Here is a 16,377-nt window from a genome sequence, read left to right on the forward strand (position 1 = left end):
ACCAGTGTCCATGTAATATAACTGGCAACTGTTTGAAAACCTGTGGACATTTTGAGGATTGGCATCATTGCATATGTCAATGTAATCTCGATGGATGCTAGTTCTATATCTTTAGTTATGACTCAGCCATGGCTACTCCTGGAACAGACTACCATGAAAGGCTGCATTTTGTATTGGTCCAGACATAGTGAAAACAATTTCTTTTAAATTGTTACCTCTTGTTCATCATTTCTGTTTAGCATGTCAGATTTTCTTTATTTATTTGGTGTTATTTAGAGTTTACCTTCAACAAATGAGTTTGTTTTCTATATCCTCTAGTTTCTTACTACATTGAGTTGCCCTTAGAATTTCCATTTGAAATTACATGTTGCACTGATTGATACTTTATTCAAGTTTTGAACATTTTTATTCTCTTTCTTTTTCTTTAACGTGTGAATTATTCTATAACAGGGAGTTCATGATATATTCCAAGGTTCACCTGATCGGTTATGGGGCCCAGATGAACCAAGAGTAAACAAGATCGTGTTCATAGGGAAGAACTTAGATGGAAAGGAATTAGAAAAGGGTTTTAAAGCTTGTTTACTGTCAAAATAAACTAAAGACAATCTGTGAATATCCTTTTTAACAGATATTCCCCATTAATCGGTTTGTTGCCCTGTTTTGACAGTTGAAGACTGAATAATTTTGACAAATTGATTCATGCTGGAGCTTAAGGAAATCCATGTATCTTTGTGAAGTAATACCACATTTTGTTGGGTTAAAGAATCCTAATGATGACATTTCCTTAAGTTTAAGAGCTCTTCTTGGTATATTTGTGTCCTACAAAAACTGACGATCAGCTATGGTTCATTCAATTTTCACATTCCTTATACTGAATTCCTCCAAGTTTCTATATTTTGAACATATGTTCTACATTCATGGCAGCATTTTCTTTTTGATTTTTACCCCATTCGAGCCCCATTGAACTCGAGGTATAGATCTTAACTTTCCAACTAGCTATTCAAATTTAAGGCCATGAAATCAGCATCCAAATAAAAAAGGGAAAATATTATTGTACTCACTGCATCTTCTCCAAATATGGCATGCTCCTTTTTGGGTCCTGCAGCAAAGACTGCACCTTCAAACTACTGCATTTTTCTTTACCTTAAACTTGTAGGTTGGCAGTGCATTTGAGAGTCATGGGAACTGTTGAGAGAGAGAGAAAGAAGAAAGACCTTGATTCTCATTAATGTAATGATCTACTTACAATTGAGAAATATATATATATATATACAAGGCTAAGAGTCCTACAAGGCTAAGAGTCCTAACTACCATACATGTGTCCTACCATATATGTGTCCTATATTAACAAGGAAAGGTTATACACTATAAATACATTATATTCAACACTCCCCCTCAAGCTGGAGCATATACGTCATATGCACTAAGCTTGTTACAAATATATTTAATCCTAGGACCTCTGAGAGATTTAGTGAAGATGTCAGCTAGTTGATCATTTGAATTAACAAAACTTGTAGCAACACATCCTGATGCGATCTTCTCTCTAATGAAATGACAGTCAACTTCAATATGTTTGGTCCTTTCATGAAAGACTGGATTGGATGCAATATGTAATGCGGCCTGGTTATCACATATGAGTTTCATCTGTTCATCCTTTCCAAATCTCAACTCTCGAAGAAGATGTCTCAACCATATGAGTTCACATGTTGCCAAAGCCATAGCTCGATACTCGGCTTCAGCGCTAGATCTGGCCACTACATCTTGTTTCTTACTCTTCCAAGATATTAGATTACCTCCAATAAAAACACAGTACCCTGAAGTGGAACGTCTATCTGTGGGTGAGCCAGCCCAATCTGCATCTGTGTAACCAACAACCTGAGTATGACCTTTGTTCTCGTACAACACACCTTGGCCTGGTGTACTTTTGATATATCGAAGAATGCGGATTACAGCATCCCAATGGCTATCACATGGTGACTGTAGGAATTGACTAACAACACTCACAGGAAAAGAAATGTCTGGACGAGTAATGGTGAGATAGTTCAATTTACCTACAAGCCGTCGATATCTCCCGGGGTCTCCTAAAGGCTCCCCCTGTCCTGGTACAAGTTTGACATTCGGATCCATAGGTGTGTCTACCGGTTTACAGTCTAACATACCGGTTTCTTCCAGGATGTCTAAAGCATACTTCCTTTGGGAAAGGACCACAGCAGAACTGGATTGAGCTATCTCAATTCCCAAGAAATACTTGAGTTTCCCCAAGTCTTTGGTCTGAAAGTGGGTAAAAAGGTGTTGCTTTAGTTTCTGAATACCATCCTGATCACTGCCTGTAATGACGATGTCGTCCACATAAACAACCAGATAAATACACTGCCCCAAAGAGTTATGATGATAGAAAACTGAATGGTCTGCTGTACTGCGAAGCATGCCAAACTCTTGAACAACAGAACTAAAACGGCCAAACCATGCTTGAGGAGATTGTTTCAAGCCATATAGAGAACGGCGTAACCTGCATACTAAACCAGACTCCCCTGAGCAACAAAACCAGGAGGTTGCTCCATATAAACCTCCTCGGCAAGATCACCATGAAGGAAGACATTTTTAATATCCAATTGATAAAGAGGCCAAGAACACATGGCAGCCATGGAGAGAAGCAGACGGACAGAAACAATCTTGGCAACAGGAGAGAATGTGTCACCATAATCAGAACCATAAACCTGAGTATAGCCTTTAGCAACTAAGCGGGCCTTAAGGCGATCAACCTGACCATCAGGACCAACCTTAACTGCGTAGACCCAACGACAGCCAACGGTAGATTTACCCGAGGGTAAAACAACAAGATCCCAAGTGCCATTAGAGTGCAGAGCAGCCATTTCATCCACCATTGCCTGTCGCCAGCCTGGATGGGAAAGAGCTTCATGGGTGCTCTTTGGAAGAGAAACAGAGGATATAGCAGAAACAAAAGCAGAATAGGGTGAAGATAATCGATGATAACTCAAAAAATTGTAAATAGGATGAGGATTACGAGTAAAGCGAGTACCTTTCCGAACAGCAATGGGTAAGTCATTAGGAGAAGGCAGAGTCGAGGTAGGTGAAGCCGAAGGGATAGGAAGTGAGTCAACAGGTGCCTCAGCAAAAGGGAGAGGAGCAACAACACGAGGGCGACGATGATAAACCTGAAGTGGTCGAGGAGGCATAGCATCAGGTGGAGAGACAATGGGAATAGGCAAGACTTCAGAAACAGGAAGAGACTCAGAAGTGGTGGAAAAGAATGGTGAGTCCTCAAAGAAGGTGACATCAGCGGAGATAAAGTATCGATGAGTCTCAAGGGAATAACAACGATAACCCTTCTGAAGTCTGGAGTATCCTAAGAAGAGACACTTCATGGCTTTGGCGGAAAGCTTGTCCTGTCCAGGAGTGAGAATATGAACAAAGCAAGTACAACCAAAGACACGAGGAGGAAGGAAATAAAGTGGTTGGTCAGGGAAGAGAAGGGAGTGAGGAATCTGATCATGTAAGACAGAGGAGGGCATACGATTAATCAAATAACAAGCGGTAAGAACAGCGTCCCCCAAAAACGAAAAGGAACATTACTGTGGAGGAGGAGAGTACGAGCTGTCTCAACAAGATGTCGATTCTTGCGTTCAGCTACCCCATTTTGTTGAGGAGTATGAGCACAAGAAGATTGATGAAGAATCCCATGATGGGACATAAACGAAGTAAATGGTGCTGAAAAATATTCCCTGGCATTGTCACTGCGTAACACACGAATAAAAATATTGAACTGGGTTTGGATTTCAGCATAAAATTTCTAGAAAATAGAGAATAACTCAGCTCGATTTTTCATTAAAAATAACCAAGTACATCGAGAATAGTCATCAATGAAAGTGACAAAATACTGAAATCCTAAAGTAGACGCAGTCCGACAAGGACCCCAAACATCAGTGTGGACAAGCTCAAAAGGAGACTTTGCCCGATTATTCAAACGCTTTGGGAACGAGACACGAGTATGTTTCCCAAGCTGACATGACTCACACGGAAGTGACGATAAAGTGGAAAAACGAGGGACCATCTTCTGGAACTTGGAGAGACTAGGGTGGCCAGACGATTGTGAATGAGGAGAGGAGCATCAGTGGAAATGCAAACTGCAGGAGATGAATCCGAGGTGAGGTGATAGAGGCCTTGAGACTCACGTCCTATGCCAATCATCTTCCCCGTACTCCGGTCCTGCAAGGTCACAAATTTATCAGAAAAGGTAATAGAGCAATTAAGAGTACGAGTGATTTGCTGATGGAAATAAGATTAAAAGGACATTCAGGAGTATAAAGGACAGAAGTGAGAGGTAGAGAAGGTAGAGGAAGGGCCAAACCAATACCTTTAGCCACAGTTTGAGAACCATTAGCTAAGGTAACAGTAGGTAAAGCAGAGGTAATAGTAATAGAGGAGAAAAGATCCTTATTACCAGATAAGTGATCGGAAGCTCCAGAATCTAGAATCCAGGGTCCAAGAGAAGATGTGTGGGTAAGGCAGGCAGAGGCATTACCAGGCTGGGCAACAGAGGCAACAGAAGCCTGAGATGCGGAAGAGCTCGGAGGCTGAGGCAGCGGAGAATCAGAGGACTGGGCCACATGGGCAGTGCGAGGAGGTCGTCCATGTAACTGATAGCAACGATCGCGAGTGTGGCCAAGTTTATTGCAATAAGTGCAATGAGGACGTTGACCTCTACCTCGGGTACCATTGCGGCCTCCTCGAGAGCTAGTTTGAGAAACTAACACAGAAGAATCTGAAGTACTATCAGATGGCAAAGTCTGAGTGGAGGAGATACGGAGGAGGCGAGCAAACACATCATCCAAGGACGTAACTGATGAACTACCAAGAATCTGATCGCGGACAGGCTCAAGATCCGGACGGAGGCCAATAAGAGTAAGAACCATGAAGAACTGGTCAAGCTGTGTTTGTTGAGCCCCAACATCAGGAGTAAGAGGCATCACAGTCAAGAACTCCTCCTTAAGAGAGGCAATCTGGCCAATATAAGTAGATAGATCCAAGTCCTGTTGGCTGAGATGGACAATAGCAGAAGCCACCTTATACAGACGTTGGATATCATTCGTATATAATCCTTTGGCCTGAGTCCAAAATTTAAAACAAGTTTTGTAGGCCCGAAGATGAAGAAGAATCTTGGGATCAACCGATTGCCATAATACACTACATAACTGTGCATCTATCTTCCTCCACTGTATGCGGTCAACCTCAGGGATATCTGCCTCCTGTGTAATCAAGTGATCCTCATATCCTTGACCCATAAACCAAAGTTCAACAGAGGCAGACCAGGAAAGATAATTGTCACTGCCAACCAATTTCGCCGAAGTAATCATAGGAGAGCCAGATATAACAGCGGAAAAATGGAATTTTTAGTAGTCATATCTACTTATCTGGAGAATGAAGTATGTTTGGATCGAAGAGAGCCCTAATACGGCTTCAGATTGCGGCGTGGCACCACCGAAAAAGGGAGACGACCTCAGATCGCGGCGTGGTACCACCGAAAAAGGGAGACGACCTCAGATCGCGGCGTGGTACCACCAGAAAGGTAGAAGAACACTTCCCAAGGCACGTGCAGGGATTGGAGTGGAGAAAAAGTAGTCGGAGCTTCGCCGGAAAGACTGTTTGGAGGGCCGACGGAGACAAAAATCCCCAAAAGAGGTATGTGCAGGGCTCGGATGGGAGAACCAGGGAGGTAGGGAGGCTGGTCGGCGTCAGGCGAAGCTGGAGGAGGAGGCGCGTCGCCGGAAAGGCCTCACGCGCCCTCACGCGCCGGCGCGTGAGATTCAGCCGCCGGCCGGAAAATTGCGCGTGGGCGGCGCGTGGAGGCTTTTTTGGTGCTGGTGCCTTCACAAAAGTTGGAGATCTCCTCTAGGCGCTCCTTCTGGTATGGTCGGTGTCGGAAAAATACGTCGCCGGAAAAGTTCGCCGGCGGTGAGTGGTTTCTGTCGACGATCCGAATGTTCGGAAAGTATTGGGAGATGGGGAAGGTGACTGGAATGAAACACGGTCACCGGAAGGTTTCCCGGAGTTGATGACACGGGAAACAGGAAAGAATTAGGTTTTCTTCCTTGGCTCTAATACCATGTTGAGAGAGAGAGAAAGAAGAAAGACCTTGATTCTCATTAATGTAATGATCTACTTACAATTGAGAAATATATATATATATATATACAAGGCTAAGAGTCCTACAAGGCTAAGAGTCCTAACTACCATACATGTGTCCTACCATATATGTGTCCTATATTAACAAGGAAAGGTTATACACTATAAATACATTATATTCAACAGAAACCTCATTGTAATGTTTGTATTTTATCACAAAATTGTTGAAGGGGGATTATTAATGAATTTTTTTTAATCGATAATTTTGCTCCATTTCTTACTGTTTAGATTCCTATTACTTCTTTTGATCTTATTTGTCTCAAGACAACTTTGAACTTCATCAAATTTAGCTTCGAGTTGATTCAGAGTTGTCAAATTCAAGGTAAGTATGCATTTAAAGTTGATAAAACTTTTGGAATCACAATTACATGAAAAAGTACTAAAAAAGCATTTGAAAATAGTTTGAAAACATGTCAAATGGGACTGTTCAAAAGATCAGGGACATCATTCAAAATGATTGAAAACTCTAAAAGAGCAATAGTCATTCTAAAAATACATTTGGTTTCAAGAATGGTCAAAGATTTCACCATGAAACTTCAATAAGGGTTTCCACCAAAGAGCATATGAAGTGATGCAGTAAGGATGTGAAAAGATAGTGCAAGTGTTGACGGTAGTGGTGGAGCTAGAGAAAGACTTGAGTGATGGAGGGCCAAAATGCTAACACAACATAGTGGTAGGTATGGATTTTATACACAATGCAGTCTAAAATCAAATCCCATACTTACAATAATTTTTTTTTTAGTAGGTCTTAACAATTAAGTAAAACAGTATACTTTTCTTATAATTAGTGGATTATTTTACCATTTCTCAAAATTAATGAATTATTCAATAGTTAGGAGACCACTTACGATTTTCTACACATTACAATTAAAAAGGTAAAAACAAAGTTCCTAAAAGCATATTTATTTTTTGGTGATGAATGGTTGCATGATTTTCCTTTTAGTATATTGTTAGATGATTTTTTCATATTATATTTTATATTTATTAATACAATCAAATTTTTTTTTTTTAATACATACATGAGATTGTTTGCTCTTAATAAATAATGTATCTAAAGGACATACTAAAAGTTATTAACAAAGAATTTAATTAGAGATTAATTCAGGGAATATTTATTCATCATTGTCCAAGTAATTTCATATGCTAGGGTTACAAAATTTTCTTTCAATATCAATTAAATAATTATTTTAACCCAATTTAACTTCAAAAAAAAAAAAGAATAAAAAATAAAAAATAAAAATGATAGTTTGGCCATCTTTATGCCTAAAATTATTTAAATAAGGAAAGTGGACTAATGAATTAGCATTTGAAAAAGTGATTTTGTTACAAGTAATAAATTGGTATACAACTAAACAAATAGGGAATAGATGTTTACATTAAGTGTGCTTATATTAATTAAAAGAAAAAAAAACAACAAAGGGTATTAAGGGGAGTAGATGTTACCCACTTATTATTTTGCTTATGTATTTATTTATGTACTCACCAGCTAAGGATGATCTGGTCTGAGTTGGCAAAGAAAGCAAATCCTGGTTGTTGGGTTGTTGTCATCCATTTTCCTGCCAATCAAATATTAATATTAATATGAATAGTATTAGCGTAACTATTATAGTCAATGGATGTTATTAATATTATATTAACAAATAATTGATTGTCAACCATCTAATGGAATCCGATGATGCATAACAGACCTGAACTAAAACAAACAATGAGGACTCCAACCTCCCCAAGAATGAGGGTAAAAACAAAGCTGAAGGTGAATATTTAAATCATGCTTAGTTCCTGAGTTGAGAAAAAGAAAATAGAAAAAAAGATAGAAGCAAAAGAAAGGAGCTACAAACATGACCCAGGGAACCATTATCTTCAAGATTGTCATTGCCACACACCAAGAAGAAAGACAACAATGAAACCAAAATTGAAAAATAAAACAAAGCAATTATCAGCAAACACAATAACCGTACGAATCTTCTAAGAATAAAATTTAGAAAAATTGAAATTGAAATTGAGAAATAAATGAAATAAACTAATGCTCATATTATAAACACTTTGAGAAAAAGGAAAAAAGACTCATCCTCTTGAAGTCAACTTGGTGGTTGGGCCATTTTTCTATGAACTCAACTACATGATTGTAGCTACAAATGAGGACATAAGCTGAAACTTTTATGTCCATCATTCATTTTTCAATTCTGCCCAATTCATCACACAGCATGGCTGATGCCCTTGTTTCCATTGTCTTGGAGCGGTTGGCTTTAGTAATCCAACAGCAGATTCAACCAGAGTTGAGACTGGTTGTGGGTGCTGAAAATGACATCCAAAAGCTCACCAACACACTCAGGAACATCCGAGCAGTTCTTGTGGATGCAGAGAAGAGACAAGTTAAGGATGAAGCTGTAAAAATTTGGCTAGAAGATCTCAAAGGATTGGCATATGACATGGACAACGTGCTGGATGAATGGAGCTCATCAATTCTCAAATTCCAAATTCAGGGAGTTGACAATACTCTCACTCACAAGAAGAAAGTGTGCAGCTGTATCCCTTTCCCTTGTTTTCCTATTCATGGTATCCACCTATGTCATGACATTGCTCTTAAGATAGGAGAAATCAATGGAAGACTAGATGTGATTGCCCAGGAGAAAGATAGGTATAATTTTAATTTTATTTCAGGCATGGAAGAGCCTGAGAGACCAAAAACTACCTCTTTTATTGATGTATCAGAGGTACAAGGTCGAGGCGAGGATAAGGATATCATAATAAGCAAATTGTTGTGTGGCAGTAGTAAAAAACATTGGATCTCCATATCATCTCAATCGTAGGTTTGAGAGGTATTGGAAAGACAACGCTTGCTCAACTAGCCTACAATGATGTTAAGGTGTGTTCCCATTTTGACAAAAGGATTTGGGTATGTGTGTCAGACCCTTTTGACGCAATGAGGATTTCAAGGGCAATACTTGAAGCACTTGAAAGAAAAACTTCTAGTCATCTCCATGAACTTGAAATTTTACAACAAGAAATTCAAAACTCTATTGCAAGAAAGAAGTTCCTCCTTGTGTTGGATGACGTGTGGAATGAAAACTAACAGATTTGGGAGCTGGTGAATTGTCTCAAGTGTGGAGCACCAGAGAGCATAATTTTGGTGACCACCTGTAAAATGGGAGTGGTTAGAATGATAGGAACTACCTACACACACCCACTTGAAGAATTGTCTAAGAAGCAATGCTGGTCACTGTTCAGTAAGATCGCTTTTTTTTTTGGCAAAACTAAGAAAGGTACTGAAGAATTAGAAGAAATTGGCTAAAAATTAGCAGACAAGTGCAAGGGCTTGCCTCTTGCCACAAAAACTTTGGGGAGTCTCTTGTGTTTAAAAGAGAGGAAAGAAGACTGGGTAAATGTTTTTGAATAGTGAAGCATGGCAACTGGAAATGTTCGAAAGAGATCTTTCCCCTGCTTTATTACTGAGTTACTATGATCTGTCTTCTGCAATGAAATGTTGTTTCTCGTATTGTGCACTGTTTCCAAAAGATCATGTCATAAAGCGGGATAATTTGATCAAGTTGTGGATGGCCCAGAGTTACCTCAGCCCTAGAAGTAAAGAGATGGAGACCATAGGTCGTGAGTACTTTGAAAGCTTAGAAATGCGCTCTCTTTTCCAAGATTTTGTAAAAGACAATGATGGAAATATAATAGTGTAAGATGCATGACATAGTGCATGATTTCGCCCAATTTTTGACAAAAAATGAATGTTTTATCATGGAGGTTGATAATGGAAAAGATCTGAGGCTAGAATCATTCTATAAAATGGGTTGTCATTCAAGTATGGTATTTTCATATAGCAGCCCCTTTCCTGTCTCTATTTTCAATATAGAGAATCTACAGACTATCTTAGTTATGTCTCGAGGCAACTTACACATTCATAAAGGGCTACCTAATATATTCCAATGTTTGCAATCTCTTAGAACATTAGAATTGGCCAACAACTCAATTGAAGAACTTCCCAGGGAGATAGCACAGCTGATACATCTCAGGTATCTTAACTTGTCGAATAATGCTTGCTTGAAAGAATTGCCAGAAGCTATGTGCAAATTATGTAATTTGCAAACCTTGACACTTAGTCGATGTTGGCGTCTTGAGAATCTACCTCAGGGGATGGGAAAACTGATAAACTTGAGACATCTTGAAACAGACAGCACTCTTAAAAGGATGTTGCCCAAAGGAATTGGCAGATTAAGTTCACTTCGAACATTGGCAGAGATTGCTGTTGTGGGTGATGACGGTGATGATAATTCACTCAAAGTGGGAGACCTGCAAAACTTGGACAATCTTTGTGGGCATCTTGCAATAAGTGGATTGGGTAATGCCAAGGATGCAAGGGTGGCAGAGAAAGCAGACTTAAAGAAAAAGAAGCACCTCCATATTTGAATTTCTATACAGATAAGGAAGAAGCAACAGAGGGGATGAAGATCCTGGCTAAAGCCCTACAACCCCCTCAAGACCTGAAATCTTTAGGCATATACCATTACAATGACATCAAATTCCCCAATTGGTTGACCACATCGCTAACCCAATTGACAACACTTAAGCTGGAAGGTAGTATAAACTATAAAGTGCACCCATTTGCCTTCCTTGGGAAAACTACCTCAGTTGGAGGGGCTTGACATTTGGGAAATGGTTTCCTTGAAGTATGTGGGTCATGAATTTTTGAGAACAACAACAATAACACAACAATTGCATTCCCAAAGTTGAAGAAACTGACGTTTGCTTTTATGGAGGCGGAAAAAGTGGAAAGTAAAAGAAGAATACCATGTTGCAATAATGCCATGTCTCCGTTCATTGACAGTGGATAAATGCCCCAAGCTAGAGGCCCTGCCGGACTGCTTGCTCCGGATTACGCAACTGCAGACTTTGTGCATATATGATTGTCATGCCCTAAAAAAAGACCTCTGAATAGTCCACACATTTCGGTAATTACTAACTTATTTATTTCTGTTAATTATTTGGCATCATGTATTCTTCGATTTCCCTTAAAAATAGTTTGAATTGATAATGCTTGCTTGGTTAATCCATACTCTTAATCATTGAAGACTTTTTTCTCTATTTTCTTAATTTTGTCTCTGTGCTATGTAGTAATCCAACACTGACCGACTTTGATCTTCTTTTAGGGTTTTCTTGCTATGATTTTGAAGAGATCAACACTAACCTTTGGGTGAAGAAATCTCCCGCCACAACCAAACCCACCGCTATGGCTGGTTACTGCCTCATCACCGCCATCCCGGAAGCTGTTCTCGCCACTAATCATTGGAGATGCTGCCCTTCACTGCCATGGATAATTCGGCATCGCCCAAGCCGCCGTCGTTCGTCGCCAACCATTGTCTTCCTCAACGTCTCTTACTCTTCAATGGAGAAGCCTGAAATTTACAGAGCCCTCTATAAACAAAAAAAAAAAAGGGAGCTTGGCTCTGATCCTTATTGTCTCTGGTTTATGAGAATTGAGAAGAGAGGTGATTCAGGAATTTCTCCCTAAACTCTGTTTGGCAGCTAATTTCCAGCGTGTGTTATTTTGTTTCTCCAAGGGCTGTTTCGATGGCTTGTTTTGAACATAAAGTATTTTTAAAATAGAAAAATGTTATCTAAAACAATTATTAAACAAGGTCTTAATCTTCTCAATTAATTTTGGCTTCTATTTCACCCATCATTTCAATAGGATTTTATACTGCAATTTGTGGTGTCACTTTAATCATCTTAATTAATTTTGGCCTTCATATTCTATTTCATCAATGATTTTAATAGGGTTTTGTAGAATTTGTAATTGCGAAGAACTTCATATCACTCTGTTCCCTAGCCCTATATCATATAGGGTGTATGTTATCTACCTAGGCTTCTCTAAATCTAATGCAATAGAATATGTAACATCAAAAAACCATTATAATAATTAGATATAGAGAATATAGTAATCATACATTCAATTTGAATGTTTCTGAATCGTTTCTAATCCGATGAAGATATCAAAGACCATTGTAGAAGTTGTTTATCCGGTATTCTTCCATTCGCTCTCTTTCAAGGGTATAAACATGAGAAAATGGTGAGTTTTTCTCTTTTGAAGACAAGTAGGGTTTTTATTTTTGAAGGCTCTTTGGAAGATGATAGAAAAAAGACTAAAACCCTATCCCTTAAGGGGTATTTATAGGTTTCTTTGTTAGGCTTAAGTGACTTGATCCTAAATTGGACTTGGGTCACCTAAACCAGTCCACTTAAGATCACATATGACCACCTAAAATCTCTTCTACACAGCTGTTGGAGCTTTTTCAAGGTATTTGATCATGTAACAAAACACTTTTAGAATAGAAAAGGTTTCAAGTTTAGATGAGGTATTTTTGTACAAAAGGATTTCATTTTTTTTTTTTAAGATTTCTCTTATTTTATTTTAAATTTTGCAAGGTATAGATATTATAGGATAAACACTTTAGTAACATTGTAAATGTGCCAAAATGGACCTATGGATACAAGATAATAATGTTATGCAAAATGGAAAGCTACAGAAAAAGAATATTTATGGAATATATTAATGTGTGCGATTATGGATGCAATGGAAATGAAAACTAAGATAAATTCTAATTACCTATAACAAGAGCGACATGAGGTGAAGTGAGATGACCATTCAGTCGCATCTACATTTGACTTGTGGGATATGAGATATTTTGTGCCGATCCTCTCCGATATCCTTTCTATAGCGTCGTTCCAGAATAGGAGAAGATCTGATGTTCAATATCTGCAATGTTGTCCTTTGGAGCACGTGGTCCGGCAGTCCCTCCAGCTTTGGGCAGCCTCTCATAATCAAGTGATTGAGACATGGCATTATTGACCTCTCTTCTTTTTCTTTTATTTCCCATTGCTTCAATTCATCCAAACCAGAAATAGCCAATTCCTTCAACTTTGGGAATACTGTTGATGATGATCCCAAAAACTCACTACCTATGTATTTCACACCGTACATTTTCCATATCCCCAGCTCCTCGAGGACAGGCAGTTGCCCCAAAGGAGGCAAACATGGACATCTTTCTCAAAACTTGAGGTTAAGTATTTTCAGTTGAGCTAATGATGAACCCATCATCCAATTGGGCCACTCTCTATCACCATAATAATATATATGTAGAGCTTTCAAGTTTGGATGGGGTTGTAGAGCTTCAGCCACACCCTTGGTCCCCTCCTCTCTATCAAATCCCAATGTCAAATCTTGGAGGTGTACCTTATTCTGCAATTTTGCTTTTTCTGCCTCCCCTGCATCTTTCACTTCATCCAACCCTTGAATGGAAAGATCTCCTCTTAGGTTGTTCAAGTTTCTCAGGTCTCCTATTTGGCCTTCATCATTGCCATGACTACTCACAATGAAAACATTCAGCGTCTGAAGAGAGCTTAATCTTCCAATTCCTTTTGGCAAGCCCTTATTATTAAGAAAAGAATTTTCAAGATGCCTCAAATTAATTAGTTTACCCATTGCCTATGGTAGTTTCGGAAGACTGGAACATCCTTGAATATTTAAGGTTTGCAAATTATATAAATCACAAATTGTTTCAGGCAACTCTCTCAACCAAAAACACCCTGATAGATTAAGGAATCTTAAATGTATCAATTTTCCTACCTCCTTAGGTAGTTCCTCAATCAACTGATTGCTGCTCAAATCCAATGCCCTGAGACATGTCACATGCCTTAACAAATTAGGTAAGGCTACAAGAACACTTGACTTGAATGCTTCCTTAGCCAAGAGGATGTGTAGATTCTTCATGTTATAAGTGGAGACGAAATTAGGGGTACTCTCTCAGACAACTAAGGTGATATGACGAATCTTTTTGAAGGATAAATCTATGCTCTCCATTTGTTGGTTGTCAACCTCCACAATAAAGCATTCATTCTGAGTCAAAAATTGAGCAAAATCATGCACTATATCATGCATCTTACAACGTATTATATTACCATCAGTATCTTTTTCAAAATCTTGGAAGAAAGACCGAGCAGCTAAATATTCAAAGTACGTTCTCCCAATCATCTCCATCTCTTTACTCCCATCAGATTTGAGATAGCTTTGTGCCATCCACAACTTGATCAGCTCATCTCTCTCAATAACCGAGGCTTTTGGAAAAACAGCACAAAATGAGAAGCAGCGTTGAATTGCAGGGGGCAGATCATAATAACTCAACAACAAAGCAGGGGAAATATCTCTCTCAAACTCATCTAGCTGCCATACTTCACTATTCAATACGTACTTCCATTCTTCCTCGCTATTTTTTATGCGCAAGAGGTTCCCTAAAGTTTTTATAGCGAGGGGCAAGCCCTTGCATTTGTCTGCTATTTTCTCAGCAATTTCTTTTAATTCTTCCTTTTTCTCCCTTTCAGAGAAAGCTATTTGATGGAATAATGCCCGAGATTGCTCCAAAGACAGCTCCCCCAAGGGATGCTTGTACGTAGTTCTCATCATCTTAACAACACTCTCTTTGCGTGTGGTCGCCAGAATTCTACTCCCTGCTGCTCCGCAGTGGAGGGTGTTCTTCAGTTGTTCCCACAATTGATTGTCTTCAGTCCACACATCATCTAGCACAAGAAGGAACTTCTTTCCAGAGACACACGTTTGAACTTTTTGTTGTAAAGCTTCCAAATTATGGAGATTAGGAGACGCTTTCTGGATGATTTCAACAATATCCCTAAAAATTCTGGCTGGCTCAAAAGGATCAGAGACACAGACCCATATTCTTTCATCAAAATGGGTCTTCACCTTTCGGTGGTTGTAGGCTAGTCGAGCAAGAGTTGTTTTGCCCATGCCTCCCGTCCCAAATATGGAGACGATGTAGAGGCCAGATTTCTCTTGACGCATCTTACCCAACAAATGATCTAATATGATTTTTTCATCCATATCCCGACCGTACACCTCTGAAATATCAATTGCAGAGGTAGTTATAAGTCGCTGTGGTCGCTCCTCACTCCTACTAGAGACAAAATTAAAATCGGTCCGTTCACTTGCAACTTGCTTGAAACGGATGAAAGGGGAGGGCATACAGAAGCTTACCTTCGTCTTAGACGTGGAAGCATTTTCAACTCCCTCCATCTGGAATTGAAAAATAGCAATGCTCCACTCATCCAGCACGTCCATCATTTCGTAGGCCATGTCTTTGAGCCTCTCCAACCAACCTTGGACAGATTTTTCCTTCACTTTTCTCCTCTCGGCATCTTCAAGAACATCTCGGACGGAGCGGAGTGTGCTTTTGAGACTTTGAATTTCTGATTCAACACCCGGAACCAGAGAAACTTGTTCATGAATCTGCTGTTCAACAACCGAAGTTAAGCGTTCCAGCACAATAGAAACGAGGGCATCAGCCATGGGGAGGGTGAAGAAGGTGGGATTGATGAATGAAGAGGAATGGAGGATGAATAAAGGCGAGTGAGATGAAGAGATACGATCTGCAGGTTTAGTGAGTTCAATACTTTAATTATGGTCTATCCTTTTGTCGGACGGTGGTTTTATATGCATTTATTTTTTATTAAAATATTTTGTTATTATTTACTATTATAGAAAAATTATAAAAATATTATAAACAAGTCAATCAAACCTAATCTTATGGCTAATGCATATATTATGATATAATACTTCAATGAAACTCGACTCATCTCATGCCTATTTTATGATATACTACTTGAATCAAACTCAAACTAATCTCATGCCTAAAAAAATAAGATTAGGTTAAATTTTGACTAAGCTTTCAAATCTAACTCGAGCTTTTTTTATGCTTGAAAAAATTAGAAAATCAAATGATTATGAACATGGGAGTAAAAAGGATTAGAGGTTTAATTTCAGCAATTTCCGGACGTCGAGGTTGATGTTGGAGACTCGCCATGGAAGGACTATGGTGGGGAAGTCACTTGGCAGAAGTGAATTTTGTTAATGCTGAAGAAGGCAAGAAACTTACAGCGGTTGAGGGAAATGCAATTCTGGACGTGCGAGACAAATCTCAATATGATCGAGCTCATATAAAGTCATGTTATCATGTTCCTCTATTTATCGAAAACCAGGACAATGACTTGGGTAAAGATCTTTAACTCCTTTCCAAATAATACCTTCAGAATTGGTCTTGTGAGTCTCACTAAACCCTTTTGGCCTCTGCAGGCACAATTATAAAGAGGACTGTGCACAAC

The 16,377-nt window shown here is 39.1% G+C and overlaps 1 protein-coding gene across 8 annotated transcripts; it reads right to left on the bottom strand.

Moving 5' to 3' along the window:
- Nucleotides 1-7,476: 7,476 nt before the first annotated feature.
- LOC117915050 (putative disease resistance protein RGA3) lies at nt 7,477-15,982 on the bottom strand. 8 transcript variants are annotated; one of them, XM_034830606.1, is made up of 5 exons: nt 15,818-15,982; nt 12,815-15,615; nt 11,396-11,603; nt 10,999-11,124; nt 7,477-7,760 (listed from the first exon to the last, which is right to left on the bottom strand). In XM_034830606.1, the coding sequence occupies exon 2, from the start codon at nt 15,563-15,565 to the stop codon at nt 14,012-14,014; it is 1,554 nt and encodes a 517-aa protein (XP_034686497.1). In that variant the 5' UTR covers nt 15,566-15,615; nt 15,818-15,982; the 3' UTR covers nt 7,477-7,760; nt 10,999-11,124; nt 11,396-11,603; nt 12,815-14,011. The 8 variants fall into 8 exon arrangements, with proteins under 8 accessions (XP_034686497.1, XP_034686500.1, XP_034686498.1 ...); XM_034830609.1 differs by lacking the exon at nt 10,999-11,124; XM_034830607.1 differs by having other exon boundaries at nt 7,477-11,091.
- Nucleotides 15,983-16,377: the final 395 nt, after the last annotated feature.

This window comes from Vitis riparia, chromosome 5 (assembly GCF_004353265.1).
Source record: "Vitis riparia cultivar Riparia Gloire de Montpellier isolate 1030 chromosome 5, EGFV_Vit.rip_1.0, whole genome shotgun sequence".
Lineage (NCBI taxonomy): Eukaryota > Viridiplantae > Streptophyta > Magnoliopsida > Vitales > Vitaceae > Vitis > Vitis riparia.

Excerpts from the sequence above, each read along its gene's own strand:
- LOC117915050 (XM_034830610.1), bottom strand. The coding sequence starts at position 15,565 with ATGGCTGATGCCCTCGTTTCTATTGTGCTGGAACGCTTAACTTCGGTT.